Below are 19,696 nucleotides of genomic sequence, written 5' to 3'. Positions count from 1 at the left end.
AATCTAAATAAGTAATTATTCTGTGAGCTAAGAAATATGTCACAATTTAACTGTTGTAAATTAAATCACTTGGAATGACCGAATTGTGTAGTTCAATGCTGCCCAAAATAACATAAAAGAGGTAAATAGTAATGAACTCTGGGATCATTCTTGACTCTTCTCTTTCTTTCATCCTTCATTTTTAAATCAGTTGTCAAGCCTTTTTTCTCTCAAACTCCACAAAAATTCTCCATGACAGCTCTTACATCTGTCTCTTTTTCTCTCACCACAAAGCTACCAGCATAATTCAGGTCTTATCACCTCTTGTCTAGATTACTTTAATAGTCTGCTAATTCATTTTCCTAATGCTAGTCTCTCCCATCTCCAATTTTTATCGAAAGACTTGCCAAAACAATCTTCCCAAAATAGGGGTCTGACTCTTGTCACTCTCCTGCTCAGGATGCTCCAGTGGCTTCTCATCTTTTTACACCTTGACCTCATGCCTAGATCAGTCTCTCCTTCTTCATCTCTGCGTCATGGTTTCCCTGGCTTCCTTCAGTGAAAACCCTACCTTCTATAGGAAACTTTTTGTGATATTCTTTCATTTTAGTGTTTTCCCTTTGTTAGTTATTTCCAACTTGTCCTGTGTATATATTGTTTGTACATGTTTGTTTGCATTTTGTCTTCCATGTTAGACTGTGAGCTCCTTAAGAGCAGAGACTGTCTTTTGCCTTTCTTTCTATCTATTAGCCCAGTGCCTCGCACATAGTAGACACTTAATTAAAGTTCATTGACTGCCTGTTGAATAAAATACATACTCATTATTTTGGTACTGAAAGCCTTCCACAATCTGGCTTCCAGTAATTTTTCCAATCAGCTTCCATATGGTGTCCCTTTGATATTCTATATTTTGCTCAAACTCCATTACTCCTCATATATTCGTATTTATTATAGTATCTCCTGTCTCCATGAATTTGGACAAACTATTTTCCATTGCCTGAAATTTATTACCTTTTTAGCACCACCTTTTAGATTCTTCCATCAAGGCTCTACTTGAGATCTGCTTCCTTTAGCTGAGTGTTATGGAGTCAAGAGGGCCTGATTAAAATCCTTCATCTGACTCTTAATACCTGTTTGACCTTGGGCAAGTCACTTAACTTCCCTCGGCCTTGATTTCTTCATCTGTAAAATCAAGGGGTTGATCTAGACAGCCTCTGGGTTCCCTTCCAACTCTAAAACTGTAACTTTATGTTCCTCATTTCTCTGCAGATATTTTTGTCCCCTCCCTCTTTATTTGTGTGCTTTTGAGATTCTCCCTGTGTGATTTAAGTTCCTTGAGGTCAGGACTACATAGTCTTTGTCACCTCTCTTCATGATCCAACACATTGTCTTGCACATAATTAGTATTTTACAATATTTGTTGAATTGAATTTAATAATGCCTTAGATAGGGAAATGTATCTTAGATTTTACATTAAACTTAAGATCCAATTCAGTACTTGGGCCAGTAAAAAATTGTTCAATACATACTTTCCAATTGCTTGTTTTTGAGAAAAAGAAATTATTCTATATGAGAACCTGAATATTATATAATAGGAAGTCAAATTGTGTCACAAAATAGAGTCAGTTTTAGAGTAGCACAGAAGGTTATGCTTTTTTTAATAAGAACAAAAGAAGATGATGGTTTAAGATGGTCAGCTTTGGCCAAATGTGCAAACTTGATACTTAAGAAAGAAATGGGAAAAATCACAGGGTTGTAGAAAACTGAACAGTTTATTATCATAGATAATCTACTGCTTAGCCTCTCTTCTTTATTCTATAGCTTTCTTAATATTGAAAAACATTTAGGTTTTATTAGTCAAGTCATGTCAACAAGCATTTGTAGTAGGTCATTTTCCCTTTAATGTTATCTAATAGAAAACGCCTTCAGCTCTCCTTTAGTCAGTAGTGCAATTCAGTTTTTATTTTCCTGATCAGTGGCATTTGCAGGATGATTTCATTACTCTGAACCTCTATATAAAGGTCTAATATTAATTAATCTTTACTTGTTTGTTGAGAGAAAATGTGATACTCCAGTACAGGTTGCATTTTTGAATCCTATATATGACACTAACTGTGGCCCTGGGCAAATACTTGGGCTTTCTGAGCTTCACTTTCTTTATGTATAAAATATTACTAATAATAATTGCAGTAGCTTCCTCACAGGTTTGTTGTTAGGGAAGTGCTTTGTAAGTCTTAAACCATTCTGTAATGTATGATGCTGTTGTTTAGTTGTTTAGTCTTTGTTACCCCTTGGACCGTAGTACACTATTGCTATTGATGGAGTTTTCTTGGCAAAGATACTGGAGTGGTTTGCCCATTTCCTTTTCCAGTGGATAAAGGCAAACAGGTTAGGTGATTTGCCCAAGGTCACATAGCTACTAAGTGTCTGATGCTGGATTTGAACTCAGGTCTTCCTGACTCCAGGTTCTGTGCTTACTCCATTCACTGAGTCATCTAGCTGGTATGGTAGTGCTGTTTATTCCTATGATTTCCTCCTAGTACAATATAAGGTCCTTGAAAGCAATGACAGTTATGCTAGATTTCTTTTTCCATGTGTCTTTGGTGCCTGGTATAATTGCATATCTAAAAGGCACTTAATAAATGGTTATTTACTTGATTTCAATTAAATTTTCTCCACAGACATTTTAATGCCAAAATAATGATAAAGAGAAATTTGGTGAGTATAGCAGTAGTGAATGAGGCAGTATGATGTAATGGAAAAGCACTTAGATTTAGTATTAAAGGACCTCATTTCAATTCCTTGCATTGCTACTGTGTAACACTGGGCAGTTCACCCCACTTCTCTAGGCCTCAGTTTCCATCTGTAAAATGAAATATCTCTTAATTCCAGTGCCTTCCTTCTATAAATTGTTTTCCATTTATCCTGTATATAACTTGTTTGTATATATTTGTTTCTTTGTCTCAAAACAAATGAATTCCAGTTCTAATTGGAACCTTTACACATTATGAAATGAGTCATCTTCATTTTATTAAATGACAAAAATAAGTCAGTCATCTCCTGAATGTCAAAATAATTTTGAAATAATACCTGTGTGAAGTATAACTACTCATTTTCCAAAGCAGAATTTTTAAATGTGGTAAAGTTATAGGAAAAATTATTTCAAAAATAAATTTTAAAATATGAAAAGCAGAACAGCTGACACTGTGCAGAAGGCTGTATCTATTATATATGTATATTACATGCACACTTACATATAAATGTAAACTGCTGGAGAGCTAAAGAAAATTACAGTGGACAATGATAGCACATAGCTCAGGGTAAGAGCACAGTTGACAACATTGTTTTGTCAAACTTTAACATGTTCACATCAAAAATAGTGGCATGATTTAAAAAATATTTATTTTCTTCCTACAGATTTTCTTACCTTAGCACAATGGAACACTAAACTGTTACTGTTCTTTTCTTTGAAAAAGAAATGTAGGAATGACTTCAAAACTATTTTTGTGTGCTGCTGATGGGAGCCCATTCAGCATGAAAAATTATATGGAGAGAAGAATACCTTTGGCTCTATCTATGCTTAACATTGGAGTGGGGTGGAAAATATTTATTAGAAAAATATATAAGAAAATACAAGGTATCGTTCTTGTTAAGCTTTCTTGTGATTATTTCATAGTTTTCATGTGAATTTTGATAGTTCCTTTAGGTTAAATACTAATCTTCTTGTCTTTTTTGTGTCTCTCGATTCTAATAGGTATGTCAGTAACTTTTCCAGGTCTAATTTGGAAGTAGAGTAAGATACATTTATGGTCAGATTATGAGGGCCTTGGTTTACTTATTTTTTTTTCATTAGAAAAATACCCTCTCCCTCTCCTTTGTTTACTATTTGTAATTTTTCTTCAAATTCAAAGTATAGCCACAACATGAGTATGTAGAAGGAAATTTTTAACAGTCAACTGTTCTCTTTATTAACTTATTGAAAATAAAATCATTGTTACTTGATACTCAGTCTTCAAATTAAAATATATTTTCAGATTTAAATAAAATACAGGACAAAATTATTATGACAAGCATTTATTATTTTAAATATACAATATATCCAGTCTTACACTAATAAAAGCTTTTAAAAAACATTTTGCATCTTTTGAGATATATTTTAATACATTTTAAAAAGGTCTTAAATGAGCACTAGTGTATGCAACTCTATGGGCTAAACAAATCAAACTCTAAACTTTTATCTGAATCTATGGAGCTTGGATATAAATTGAAAAGACCACAGCTATGGGGAGAAGACCTATACTGTAAAGGCCTTTCTGCATAGATTATGAACATCATAACTCAATAATTTTTTTCAAAACTATGGTTATAATTGGACCCAATGGGGGTCTCTTTCTTTGATCAGATCACAGTAACTGTGACTTTACACTGGAAAATGTCACTACTGTGAAGGTTTATCACCTGTAGAGCCAGTCTTTTCTGTGATGCTGTGTTCCTTTCTCATTAGCATTATTCAAAGTTTAGTAGTTAATTAGGTTGACACTTCAATTACAATCATCATCTACAAGAGCACTCATGACTTGCATAAAAAACCAAAAAATATTTTTCCTATATACATTCAAAAGGAAGGAATGAAACTATTTTGGCTATAGGATTGGCTCATGAAGGCAAGAATACATCGTATTTTTTTTTAAAGAAAAGCATTTGATTTTGTGCTTTTTTCCTATCAATTTAAAAATATTTTGAACCATCTTAATTATTTCTGTGATAGGTAATGATGAGTAATTGCATATGAATGAACATATTTTTCAAGTGAACAAGCCTAAATTTCCATGCTTTCTAAGTATTTTAATATTGCACAATTTGAAAAGAAGAGGATGGAATGAGTTGGAGGCTGAACAAACCTGTATTCTCTCATATTTCATTTTTTATTACGTTTAGGTCAGGAATTTTGTTTAATTTAAAGTGTCATAGCAAATGAAGGCTATTATATTAGTATATATATCATAAATATCTTCTAAAATATGTAAAATTTGAACTTTAAATCATCAAGCCAAATAAGATTGGTAAACCTCAAAAACCAGGCAAAAAAATTAGGTGTTGTTTTTTCTTAGAAGGGGTACTTTGAAAATAAAAGCATTTTTGTTTATTTTAACCATTCTAGTATTGAGAAATGCCATAAAGACAATTATATTGAAAAGCCCCCATCCTTCTTAAGTAACAAATAATGGTTGACCAAATGCATGGTTAGAAATTATACATGCTAATAAGGCATTTAAAAAAACACAACTTAAAATCAAGTAAATGGTAAGTAAACCTTGGGGGCCCTTAACAAATAACCTTACATACATAAATGAAAGATACCCAACTGACTTCATCTCAAACAAGTAGACACATGTTATGATTGCTAAAATCTTTCTGAAAAGTGGCTCACAAGCAGTTTACTATAAAATAATTAAAGATTATTTATGTCAAGAGGCCTTGGGAAAAAAAAAGAGAGCATAAACCAATTTACATTAGCACTTTACCATTATCTCCTGCTTTCCTTTCAATTAACGAACCAGCAGGTGCTCTCTACAGTTAAAACGATAAGCTATCAAAGAGGAGGATGATTTTTTGGCTGACCTGCAGACACTGTGGTTTGCCTGCTGATTGGGTTCATACCTTGCTGTACCAATTTCTGAGGTGTTAATTTAACTGTTCCTCTCTGTCACACAGGTCTCGGCCTTGAAAAATAAACTGAAGAAGCAGTCTACAGCTACGGGTGATGGAGTAGCTAGGGCCTTTCTTAGGGCTCAGGCTGCTTTGTTTGGATCCTACAGAGATGCATTGAGATACAAACCTGTAAGCATTTCTCCATTATTTCAGTTTGTTTGAAATAGGGAAAAGTATGAACCCCATTCACACCTGAAAAAGATTTGGGGGTGGGGGTGTCTTTAATGTATTTTTTTAAAGAAAGATTATTTTCACTCCCTTTCCAATATTTATTTTGGGTCCTAAAATTAATACATTTTTATGGATGTTAAACACTTTCTTAATAGTTCATCATTTATCTTAAATTAGCATTTCTCTTCATTTCCATTTCTGTAGCCTTCATTATTCCTAAAAATGTGACAGAACTGATTCATGAGTTGTATTAAGCTATTTTAAAATATTTACCAATTCTCATTAAAATAAAAAAATGAAAATAAATGACAATTGGACTTAAAAGATTGTTTAGTTTTAAAAGTATAATAGGTGAAAATAATAAAAAAAAATTTCTATGTGAAATCTTTCATCTTAGTGATCTTCTTTCCTCTCTGATACATTATGATATTCAAAAGTGTATTATTCTTTGTTTTACATGTCTAATTTGTATCTTTTAAAAAATTATACATTACAAATAACCTTAACATTTTGTCCTTTTTTTCAAATGGATAGAGAATGAAATATATTGCATCTTAGTTCTGTCACCTGAGTAGAGAGTATCAAGTTATTGTAATCTAATAATATTCTGTGATTAAGGGAACAAATTAGCATTATTTCTTGTGTTATATATTTTACAACAGAACATGCGTATACCTTAGTAACATTTTAATAAGTATTTGTGGAATTGAGTTTAGTTTGTATTAATTAAAGCAATACTTAGCACGTGCGGAGGAGAGTAAGTGGTCAAACACAATAAACTACTTTTAGTTTAGTCAAGTTGTAGTTGTATTTATGCTTTTAGAGAAGTACAAAGTTGTTCTTTTGTTCTCTTCATTGTGGTGATTGATTTACATTGGTTAAACTTCCTTAGAGATAATGGTAATAGCTTATGTTGTCATCTGGTCTTTTATCAATTTTCTATTTTTTGGCATCAGTAATGTCTGTTTAAATAAGTCAGATTGGACTTATCTCAATTATGTGTCCTATCTTACTTTTATTCAGCTCAATCACTACTACTTCCAGGAGGCCTTTTCTGTTCCCTGCAAGTGCTAGTGCCTTCTCCTCTAAGGGCTACATTCCATTCCATCTACTTTGTGTGTGTTGTGTATATGTGTTTTTATATAAAGTTCCTTGAAAGTCAGGACTGTTGCTGCTTTTTCTTTGTATCCCCAATACTTAGCACAGTGCCATAGTAAAAGCTACAAATGCTTGGCATAGGTGTTTATTATTGCTCTAACAAGTCTTTCATGTCTGTTTGAATGTATTTCATTTTTATGATGTATTGTGAGTCAATATTCACTGTCCAGCACCTCCCCTTCCTTCTCTTTCTTGAAGAAAAGGGTATGTAGAAGCATGAAGCCTATACGTGATCTATTGGTATGAAACTTCTGTCTCTAAGCCTTTGGCTGCTTTCATTTCTTGCTTCTCAGCTGTGTTTTCAAACATACTTTTCTTTGCTGCTTTCCTGTGTTCAACTTTTCACTGAAAGCATCAAGTATTAAAAAGTATATCTTGATTGAATTTGAAGGGCCATATTCTTCATAAAATTTCTGTGCTTCTTAATCCTCTCCGTGTTTTAGACTGAAGTCATCTTTGCAGTGGTCTTTTTGCAGTTAAGTGTGATGAGTACTACAGTGCAAAAAATGATGATTCTTGTTACCTTTGAAGACAAAACAAAACCCACTCTTCCAACTCCTTTATTGCCACTCAATGAGCCACTCCTCTATTTAGTTGCAACTTTGGTCTTATGATTTAATTTATAAAGAGAAGGTTTAGTTTCATATTATTCAGTTCCTCCAATATAACATCTGTTTGGTCATTGGCCAGTAAGCTCATATTTATATTACAAACAGTTAATGTCTATAGATGGTCTTAAGAATTATGATTACCTGCCCCCTTTGCCACCTTTTTTTGCGGCTCTGCCAGTATCACTACTGAAGTAGAAGAAGGCCTCAGAAGACTGAGTGCCAATTTGTATTTTTCTTTGATTCAAGAGGTTTGACATAGGCAAATAATTTATTACCAAATGACCAGCCTAGTTAGTGACTAGCATCTCCCTGCTTAACTGTTTTGATCCTTGGAATACAGATGTAATCTGTTCTTTGAATTGTGGTTGAAACCCTTCCAGTATAGTAGAACATGCCAAAGCTTATGGTTTGCTTGTGTAGCCTTTTCTCTGTGAGTGACGGATGTAACAATGAAAAAGGCATATTTCCTGTCCTCTAGGATCTTAAAATCTGGCATGGGAAATGTAATGTTCATAACTATCATATGACAACATGCATAAAGTACAACATGAGAAGTATGGATAAAGTGCAATGGTACTCAATGAGAATAAAATCACTTTTGGTAGGAAGTGACTGGGGAAGGTTTATTATGGAAGGGATGCCATTTTAAGTTAAGCCTTGGTTGGTAGGATTTCACTTGGCAAAGATATGGGAAGAATTCATTCTTGGTATAGGAAATAGCATGAGGAATGGCATAGAGGTTGGGAAGAGTGAGTAGTAGAGTTTGGGTACAGTGTATAGTCAAGAAGAGATGTAGTATAAAGTAAGCTTGGGAAGAAAGGTATAAATACTTTATGGCAGTTCTTAAATGCCAAATTTAATTTGGTAGGCATTGGAGAGCTTTTGAAGGTTTTTGATTTAACTTGGGGATGGAATCTTATCAGAACTTTACTTTAGGAAGACAATTCTAGCAGTTTGGCATCCCATATCCCTTAACAATTTGATTTCAGCCTTCCTTTCCAGGCTTATTTCATAAACTTGGCATCCTATCTCTTGACTTCATACTTGTAATACACTCCCCCATTTCTGTCTCTCGAAATCTCTAGCATTATCCAAAGCTAAACTCATGGAAAATATCCTATGTGAGACTTTGTCTGATCTCCCAATTGCTAATGATCTCTCCCTACTCAGATAATTTAGTATATACTTAGTCATTGACATATTCTTTCCACTCAGTTTAATAATCTCTGCTTGAAGTCAGGAACTGTTTTGCTTTTGTCTTTGCATTGCCAGTGTTTAGCATAGAGCCTTGCACTCAGTAGACATTTAATAAATGTTGATTGGATGGTATTGGATTGGAAAAGATATCCTGGGGGTTATAAGAACAGCAGAAGTACTTAATGTAGTCTGGATGACCCATAAGAGGATCTTAGTAACAGGTAGGAATTCATTGTAACTAAATTTTAAGTAATAATCTTCCCTTTTTCCCCGAAATTCAGTTTCATCTGAATTTTTAATACATTTTGCTTAACAGTTTTTATTATTTTATGGCAAAATGAATTAATATCAATAAATTAATTAAAAAGTACATGTAATTTCCTACAGAGTGTGCTAACCCATTAAAAGGGAGAGAATTCTAATGCAGCTATTATAAAAGCAATTAATATCTTGTTAAGGTATTGTTTGTCCCAACTATTAAGTTTCTGCTCTTCAGCACAAAACCCCTACTGAATTTTGATTAATTAGGCTTTGAAAGTAGATTTTTGAAAATATTTTGTAGATCAGTATTAAAGGAATTGTTATGTTGATGTGTTCTATTTGCCTTTTTAAAACATTTTATTATTTATTGTTTACTTTTTTCTTTTTAAATTTTTAGTTTTAGATTCTCTCTTTTCCACCCCATCCCACATCCACTGAGAAGGCAAGCAATATGTTGTCTATTATACATGTGAAATCCTGCAATATGTATTTCCATATTAGCCATATTTCCAAAAAAGGCAAGAGAACTAAAGAAAGTGAGAAAATTATACTTCATTCTGCAGAGTTCATCAATTCTCTCTCTGGAGGTAGATAGCATTTTTTAATATGTCCTTTGCAATTGTCTTGGATCATTGTAGCCAAGTCTTTCACAGTTGATTATCATTACAGCCTTGCTCTTACTGTGCATAATGATCCCCAGTTCTTACTTTGCATCAATTTCATATAGTTGTTATGTTTTTCTGAAACCACCCCCCTTGTCATTTCTTATAGCACAGTAGTACTCTACCACAATCATATGCTACAACTTGTTTAGCTATTCCCCAATTGATGACCATCCCCTTGATGTCCAATTCTTTGCTACTGGAAAAAAAAGAACTACCATAAATATTTTTGTACATATAGATCCTTTCCCCTTTTCTTTGATCTCTGGAATACAGACCTAATGGTAGTATTGCTGGGTCATAGGGTATGCACACTATTATAGTCGTTTTGACATAGTTCTGATTTGTTCTATGGAATAGTTGGACCAGTACGCTTCTCTGCCAACAGTTCATTCATGTACCTATTTCTCCCTCTTCTCCTCCCTATTTTTTAAATAAAGAAAATGTTCATACAGATTTCCTTTAAATGATTCCAACTCTACCTTTTATTCATTTTAATTGAGATTCACAGGTGAAGTTAAAATTATTCAATTGTAGAACTTTAGATCCTGAAGGGAAGTTAGATATCATGTAGATCAACTCTTTTATTTTATAGATTAATAAAATAGATCCCAAAGAGATAAAATGACTTACCCAAGGTTATACCATGATTTAAGTTATTTTGGAGCATCTTTATTTTGAATAGGCCAGCCTCTAAATAAACAAACCACATACATGCCACTATGTAACTGTACTTTTTTTTTAGCCTGAGAAAGAATTTAACCAACCCCATTTATTTCAGGCACATAGAACAGAACCAAAGAGTTCCAAAAACTTGACCTAGGTCACACAGATTATTAGAAGTAAATGTGAGAGTAAAAGAATTAGGGTCTCATAATAACTCTGACTGTCTCTATTCTATAACTCTTTCCACTCCACCATGTCATGATGGTGTTTGAAAAATCATTTCAAAATCCTACTAAAAGACTTATCAAAGGCATTCAATAGAAAGAATACCTATCAGTTTTTAAATACCTTACTCTTACTCTCTCCAGACTTCACCTTCTCCTCCTTTGCTACAGTGCCCTTTCAGGAAACCTCTGCCCTTGAGTCCTCCTTTTCTGATTTCTGATTACCTCTCTGTGACCACCATTTTGGAAGGGACACCAGCTCTTTCACCTTACTTTTGAGGTCTGTTCTCAGATTTGAACAAAGATCTTTGCCTGTTCCACTTCTGAGAATTCTTTTCAGACCTAGCTCTGAGGTCCCTTCTGACCCATTTAAAGATATGATCATAACCAATTCTGTTTATAAAGAGTATAATCTATTTTGTGAAGTATTCATCTCTATCTCATGAGAAGACAGAAGTCACATTTCTACCAGCCAGATCACAGCTAGACCACAAACATTTGTCCCATAATCATTCATTCTGGGTATTAAGTCTTCCTATTAGTCATATGCAAATTAGAAGCCATCATTTTTACTCAGTAATTTTTTACTCTGTCTTTTCTCTCTGGGTTCCTTTCTCAGTGTCTTTCTTACAACTGACTTTTTCTCTGCCCCCCTCATTAATAAAATTGTCCATGGAAGGAATGGTTACCATATTATAAAAACATAGAGCATATCAAGTAATAAGTAGAATAATTGTACCAGGACTTCCTTGTCTTTCCTGAAAATATTAGTATCTTCACATATTTTTTCTTAGTGATTTAACCAACAGAAATTTTATTCACTTGTAGAATAGTAAGGGGTAGGTATTTAGAAAGAAAATGGAGTTTCATAGTTACAGATTGTGGAACAGTGGTTATGAGAAATTTTGTATGTGTGTGTGTGTGTGTGTGTGTGTGTGTGTGTGTGTGTATATATATATTCATAGCATATAATGCATATAATAATAATAATCTTTTAGTTCTATTGATTGGATCATATGATCAGAAAATTTAAAGTTAGAGGGGGCATTAGAGTTTATCCCAGGGATGGGGAACCTGCAGCCTCGAGGCCCCTAAATACCATCCTCTCCTTCCCTGCCCCTGCCACCCCATGTGGAAATCAGACAGTTATGTTTTTAAAAATATCTGTCAGTTTCAGAAGCTTTTTAGACAGTCTGTCAGATTTTGAACAGCTTCTGTTACATTTACATTTTAATAACATACTTAGAAAGACCATAAAAATAAACTAGTATTATTTTTAATTTTTAATGTAATTATTATTGCTAGTCTAATTTCTTTTCTGTTAAATCTAATTTCTTCCAGGCTTTGTCTTTTGACTTATTCTAACTTAATAAACTGAATCTGTGAAATATATCTGTGGTAGGGTAAATATAATTTTTTTAAATAATAAGTTTTCTCTGTCTCTGTAATAGTTCTTCAAAGTGCTATAAAAACAAACTGCATGGAGACCAAAAGAACGCTTGGATGGCAGAATACTATCCAGTAAAAACATCACTAGATATGAACTGGGAGGTAACTCTCAGCAAATGACTTTATTCAAAAAAGTATGAAATGAGGTCCTTAGCTACAAGGATGGTGGAAGGATTGTTCTCTGAGGTTTGAGGAATAAATTAATCAATAAGTATTTATTTTGAACCTATACCATGTCAACCACTATTGTACTTGCCATATGTATAAATAATAAAACAATGGCTTTTCTTAAGGAGCTATTTTCTAATGGAGAAACAATAAGTTCATATATAATTATATATATATATATATATATATATATATATATATATATATATACACATACATGTGTGGATATATAGATATATAAAACAAGTACATAAGTACGTAATGAATTTTAGGAGAATAAATACAAATACGTAGGCCTAAGTGCGCAGTGGATAGAGTGCCAAGCCTAGAGTCGGAAGGACTCTTTTTCCTGGCCTTAGGCATAAGGCCTCCTCTGGGAGTTGTTTAGGGCATACCAGTGGACATGTCGTTGGTTACCAAATGACCTACTGATTTGCCAAGAGCATTTATGCGGTTCTTAGCCTATGTTGGGATTAGACACTGAACACCCCAGTCTTGAAATGCTCATCCCTTGAGTCCAATGGCATTGCATTGTCTTGATTCTCTTACCTCTATGTTTCTTCTTTGCCTCCTTTGCTAATTTCACTTGTAGTTTTTTGTTTTTGTTTTGGTGGGGGAGGGCAGGAGACTTCCCCTGGGTCCCATAACTAATGTGGCTGAGGCTGGATTTGAACTCAGGTCCTGTTGACTCCAGGCCCAGTGCTCTGTCTACTGAGCCATCTAGGTACACACACGCACACACATGCACACACGTCGTTTCTTAAATTTTGGTATTCCTTAAGATAGTGGATCTCATTTCTTCTTTCTCTTTTCTCCCTTCCTTGACAATCTCATTTACCCTGGGGCAACAATAATCACTTGCACACAGTGGTCTCCCAGACTAGCATTTCATGGTGATTACAGTAGTGTACTTGTGATCAGGAAGACCTGAGTTCAAATCATTCATCTGACATTGGCTTTGTGAAAATGGACACTTAACTTTTCTGAACCTCACTTCCCTCATTTATAAAAATTGAGATGATGATAATACCTTCCTCATAGAGTTGTGGGCATCAAATGAGATAAAGAATGGTACTTTACAAATTTAAAATGCTATTGGAATGTCTATTATAATTTTCTCTAGTGCTGACTTTTATCCCAACCTCCACTTCCACATTTTCTACCAGAATGGTAGACATCTCTACCCAGCTATCCCAACATCATCACCAATTCAACAGACCAAAATAAGGTCATCATCATTGCATCCAAACTAATTTCTTAATTACCCTTTTCTGCAGCCTTTCTTCTTATCAGCCATGCCAGAAACCTTTTGAATTCTCTTTAACTCTTATTGTCCCAAACAGTCCATCTGGTCATGGTTACCTCCAGAATATCTTATATAAATCCTTTCGTTGTGTTCAGGCCCTTATTAAGTTGTTCCGTCCACAATCATCTATTAAGAACTTACTATGTGCCATGTACTGTACTAAGAGCTGGGAACACAAATACGAACAAAAAGAGCAACAGTACTTGCCCGCAAGTAACATGGGTTCTAATAGGGAAAGACAACACACAAAAGGAAACTGAAAAGTGGGTTTGGGGGTGGTGGTAGAAGGTGCCCAGTACAGGAAACAAGAGGCATATAGATTGCAGCCTGGTGAGAAATGAAGAAATAGCTGACCTGGGCATCCTCTTTACAAAGAGATCCTAAGAGTAGCCATCCAATTAGAAGGAGGGGCCAAAGAGGTTGAGGATACTTGGGAGGTGTGAATTCCTATGCTGGGGTAATCTTCCAGGATGAAGTTTTCTGGGACATGGTAGAGAAATGTGGAATACAACCTAATGAGAATTATATCAGCAAATCAATTGCAGAACACTCCTAAGGGGTCAATCAGTAAACACTTATTAAGTGCCTATTATGTGCCAACCACTATGTTAAATGCTGGGGTACAAAAAGAGGCAAAAGACACTTCCAGCCTTCAAGGAGCTCACAAGCAAATAAATGTCTATAAATTACATACATGACAGATAGGAAATAATTAAAAGAGGGAAGGCACTAGAATTAAGAGGAATTGGTAAAGATTTCCTGTAGAAAATGGGATTTTAGTTGGAACTTAGGGAAACTAGTAACTGGAGATGAGATGGGAGAACAGTGCAGGCATTGGGGACAGCCAGAGAAAGTGTCTGGAGCCAAGAGATGGCATGTATGTAGTTCATGGAAGAGCCAAAAGGCCAATGTCAATAGATTGAAGAGTATGTGGCAAAGAGTCAAGTGCGATAAGAGTGGAAAAGTAGAATGGGGTCTAGGTTAAGCTGAGCTTTAAATTCTAAATAGAGGATTTTGGATGTGATCTTGGAAGGGATTGGGAGCCACTGGAGTTTATTGAATCAGGGTGGGGGTGGGGGTGAGGAGTGACATGATTGAACCTGCTCTTTAGGAAAATCAGTTTAGTGGCTAGATGGAGGATGGGGAGAAACTTGAGGCAGGAAGACTGACCCAGCAGGCTATTTCAGTAACCCAGGCATGAGGTAATGAGGGCCTGCACCAAAGTGATACCAGTGTCATAGGAGAGAAGGGGATGTATATGAGAAATGTTTCAAAGGTGAAACTTACAAATCTTAAAAATGAATTGGGATGAGAGAGAGGAGCAGAGGATGACTCCTAGATTGTGAGCCTGAGGGACTGGGAGGATGGTGTTTCCCCCTATAGTAATAGGGAAAGTAGGAAGGGGTGGTGCTTTGGGGAAAATGATAATGAGTTTGGTTTTGGGCATGTTTAATTTATCTATTGTGTATCCGTTTTTAGATATCTGAAAGGTAGTTGGGAGATGTAAGATTATAGGTCAACAGAGAGGTTGGGGCAGGATAGGTAGATTTGAGAATCATCAGCATAGAGCTGGAAATTAAATCCATGGGAGTCAATGAGATCACCAAGTGAAATAGTGGCCAGGAGAGAATGAAGAGAGTGAGAGGAAAGAAAGTAAAGGCATCACTTATTGTAGATGGCCTTTGCAAAGAGTTAAGCTTCAGAGGGTAGAAGACGTATTAGGCAATAGTGGGGATGGGATAATCAAGTGAGGGTTTTTTGAGGATGGGGAACACATGGTCATGTTTGTAGGCAGTGAGGACTGAGCCAGTAGACAAGGGGAGATTGCAAATAAGTGATAAGAGTAAGGATTCCAGAAGGGGCAGTCCCTTGGGGGAGACAGGGATGGAATGGGATTGCTTAAGCAGGTAGAGGGATTAGTCTTGGGAAAGAGTACCTTACAATTATCATGAGACAGGAGTGAAGGAGGAGATAGTGGCAGAAGGCATCTGAACAATAGGAGATGAAGAAGAGGGGAGAAGAGGAAAGTCACTGACAGTGGTCTCAAATTTTTTCTGTAAAATAGGAGGAAAGATTCTCAGCTAAGTGGGTAAGGGAAATGGGGAGGATTGAGAAAGGAAGAAAAGGTTTAGAGGAGCTGATGTAGAGAGTAGGATAGTGAGTTGACAGGGTAGGTATAGAAGGATAGCCTAGCAAGAGTAAGAGGCAAGTATTACTCGATAGTATTTTTGCAAGTACCACATAATAATCAAGGCCACCATGTCCTGGCACCAATCAGCCTGATTTTCCACTATTTCCTTATACCTGTATTACTTTGTATCAAACTTATTCTCCTTTCAAATAATCTCCTCACGTAAAGAGTTTGAATTTAGTCTTTGTATATTCCATGGCTCCTTAAATAGTACTTTTAAATTTTTCTGAACTTTACTCTGATTTAATAGATTCACTTTTTTCTATTTACATTGAAATGTGGATTTTCAGTACAACTCATTAATCATTGTTTTGCTTTTCAATGGTATTATTTTAAATCCACTCCTCTTTATAAGTGTTATATGGTCAAGGGCATAGTTAGAGAAGAAGTCTACAGATAGTGAGGGATCTACCAGTGTCAGAGTTGTGTGATGAGTTTGGAAGTACATGAATGGTAAGCAATGATAGACCCAGATAAAATTTACGTAGTTTGTATTTGCAACTGAAGTGGTGCTGATTTGATAGACACCTAGTTCTATTATAAAGCAATGCAAAGAAAAAATGGAATAATTATTATACTAAGGGAGTAAAATGTGAAGGCAGATGTAGGAAATAAATATCTGCTTAGAATTTCATTTGTAATCATGAAGAAAAGATAAGACTTTGAAGTGAAGAGCAAATTAACAAATTAAGTGTATGAAAAATATATTATGCAAATCATTAGAATACTAAGTAATCAGAATTTTACAGTTAGCAAAAATTTAAATATATTAATTTATATTTGTTGTGTATTTGCTAATCTGCATATTTTATTATTTATTTTTAACATTCTTTCTTTTTAAAGTTAATTCCAAATTCCTGCCCTACCTCCTACTCCTCCCCTACCTACTGAGAAGGCAAGCAAAATGATAGCAATTTTGTTTGCAAAACCATGCAAAACATATATCCCTATTAGGCATGATATGTATATTTAAAATCTAACCAGTAGGCGTGTTAAGCCTTTATTAATTCTGTGATTTTGGGAGTATTGAGGATTGAGTGCTTCCGTTACTTAGGCCTGGCTCACTTTTGTTGTGAGGGAAACAGCAATTAAGCATCACTATCTACTGTATATTGTACTTAGCAGAGACAAGCTTTGGAAGAACTGTATTTCCTAACTGACAATTCTTTCTGTTAGAAGATCTGAACAACTTGCCACTCCCATTGTCCCATAAGCTCCATGAAGGGAGACCTGTGTATCCCAAAGTGCCCAAGTTTATATACATGTGTATGTATGTATGTGTATGTATATACATGTTTGTATTTATGTGTATGACTATAGATATAGATATTTATATATGCTGAGTACCCCATAACTAGATGGTATCTTCATGATTATTTACTGATGCCTTTACAAATCTCTATTTAAATTTAGGGAGAGCCCATCACTTTTTGTGAGGATAGTTTTGTAAAGCATCGTTCCAGCTTAATGAAGCAATTTTTGGAAACCGCAGTGAACCTTCAACTTTTCAAGCAGGTAAGTGTGAACAACTTTAATTCACTTCTCTGATGTACAGTTATCACTGTGACACTTTTTTATTATTTTGGAGCTCTGTTTAAATCCTGCTAAACTTGGATCTTTTCTAGGGATAAGTAACCTGTTTCTTTTATTGCCAGAGGAGATGTTCCCCCTCCCCCTCAGTTTTGTAATACTCTAGCCATTTTTTTGTGCAGACTTAAAAGGAAACTCCATTTGTGAAATATATACCTTATACTCTCCAAACTCTTCTCCTCCTCCACCACCATCACCACCACCACCACCACCACCACCAGTTGCTCTGCTGTCATACCTGGGGGCGCTGAGAAGTTCATTAACTTCCCCTAGGTCAGAGTCTAAGTCAGGATTTTTACCTAGGTCTTTAAAAGCCACCTATCAATCTACCACCCCATGTTCCCTCTCCAAGTGCCCTCTGCAAACTTTATATGTCAATAATTACTGCTATGAAAAACTTCATGTTTACTAACTTGTAACTGTTGGGATCTGCTAAGGACAACATATTTACCCCCAGAAGGCAACATACCTTAGTGTATTTAAAAAGCCTTATGTTGAGTCAGGGTAGTGTGGCAGAGGAACTTAGCCTCAATAAGCAATTATTTAGTGCCTGCTCGGTGTCAGGCACTTTGCTAAGCCCTGGGGATACAAAGAAATGTAAAATTCAGTTACTGCTTTCAGGTTGCCCACAATTTAATGGGGGATACCACATGCTAACAACTATGTAGAAACAAGCTATATATGGTTGGTTGTTGTCCTTCATTCTCGAGGAGGACCAAAATGACATCACTATGTTAGAGTCAAGTTACAGTGTGCCCAGCTATGCCTGACCTGACCAGTACAAGCTCAGAATGATCTTCCATAGGTCAGGCAAAAATAGTCCATGTGAACATGTCGGTGTGGATTCTCTAAAATTTCACATCTCACATTTCTTTTGAGCTACTTCAATGCCATTTTTGCTCTTAGAGCACAGCACCTTCTTTGATGAGGGCACGAGATGCTGGATGGCCCTGTGCCTGTGTTGGCTGATAGGTGCCTGTGTCTCCCATGTCACAAAATCAATTCCAAAGTTCTTCAGAGAGATCTTGAGAGTGTCCTTGTGTTGCTTTGTCTAACCACCATGTGTGAGTTCTCTGTAAAATAGTCTTTTGGGCAGGTGTACATTTGGCTTTTGAACAGCGTGTCTAGCCCATTGGAGTTGCCCTCTTTGCAGTAGAGTTTGAATTCTTGGCAGTTTAGTTCAAGAAAAGACCTCAGTGTCTGGTACTTTGTTCTGCCAGGTGATGCTCAGAATCTCTCTAATTCAAATGGAAATGATTCAGTTTCCTGGCATGGCTCTGGTATACTGTCCAGGTTTCACTGGCACACAACAATAAGGTCAGCACAAAAGCTCTATAGACCTTCAGTTTTTTTAGTCTAATACCTCTTCTCTTCCACACTTCCCTTCGGAGCCTCCCAGACACAGAGCTAACTCTGGCAATTGTACATCAACCTCATTATCAATATGTACCTTATTGGAAAGTATGCTGCTAAGGTAAGTGAACTTATATACCATATCCATTTGCTATAACTGATAGTTATGGTATGGCGCTGGCTGGTAAAGCAGCTGTGTTTTCTTGGTGTTAATTGTTAGGCCAAAATTAGCACAAGCAGCGGAGAATTGATCTATACTTTCTTGCATTTCTGCTTCAGAGGCTGCATTGAGTGTGCAATCATCTATCAACAAAAAATCATGCACAAACTTTTCCTCCCCCTTAGTCTTGGATTGTAGCCTTTTCAGGTTAAATAATTTACCATCAATGCAGTAGCTGACCTTGATGCCATGTTCATCGGCATTGAAGGCATCTGACAGCATTGCTGAAAACAGCATGCTAAAAAGCATGGGAGCAAGCGCACAGCCTTGTTTCATTCCATTGGTGACTGGGAAAGCTCAAGAGCATCATCCATTATCCAGAACCTAGGTAAGCATGCCATCATGAAATTGATGTACAATATTGATGAACCTCTCTGAGCAACCAGATTTTGGCATGATTTTCCATAGGCCCTCATGGCTGACATTATCAAAGTCCAACTCAACAAATGTTCTATACATACCTCTTTGTTCTGCTCCTGGCATTTCTCCTGGAGTTGTTGGGCGACAAATACCATACTGAACATTCCTCAGCCCTTTCTAAAGCCACACTATATTTCAGGTTGATGGCCATCTTCCAGGTGAAGGATCAGCCTATTAAGCAACACCCTGGCAAGCATCTTGCCAGTAATGACGAAGAGAGAAATCCGTACCCCAACCCCAACCTTGTGGTTGTCACAAGACAATCTGTTTCCTTTACCTTTATAGAGATGGACATTGGAGGCATCCTTGAACTCCTAGGGGATGATCTCCTGCCATATGATCTGGAAAATTTCAGTCA

General features: G+C 35.8%; 1 protein-coding gene across 1 annotated transcript in view; it reads left to right on the top strand.

The window, feature by feature from the left end:
• DENND1B (DENN domain containing 1B) overlaps positions 1–19,696 on the top strand; it is a 388,444-nt gene that overhangs the window by 307,563 nt on the left and 61,185 nt on the right. The window contains exons 13-14 of the mRNA XM_036754915.1: positions 5,695–5,820; positions 17,169–17,270. Of these exons, the coding sequence (XP_036610810.1) occupies positions 5,695–5,820; positions 17,169–17,270 (228 nt within the window). The remainder of the gene's footprint in view (positions 1–5,694; positions 5,821–17,168; positions 17,271–19,696) is intronic.

The sequence above is a fragment of the Trichosurus vulpecula genome, chromosome 4, assembly GCF_011100635.1.
Source record: "Trichosurus vulpecula isolate mTriVul1 chromosome 4, mTriVul1.pri, whole genome shotgun sequence".
NCBI classification, from domain to species: domain Eukaryota; kingdom Metazoa; phylum Chordata; class Mammalia; order Diprotodontia; family Phalangeridae; genus Trichosurus; species Trichosurus vulpecula.
The sequence above is the reverse complement of the archived record's forward strand: the minus strand, read 5'-3'. Positions and strand labels throughout refer to the sequence as shown.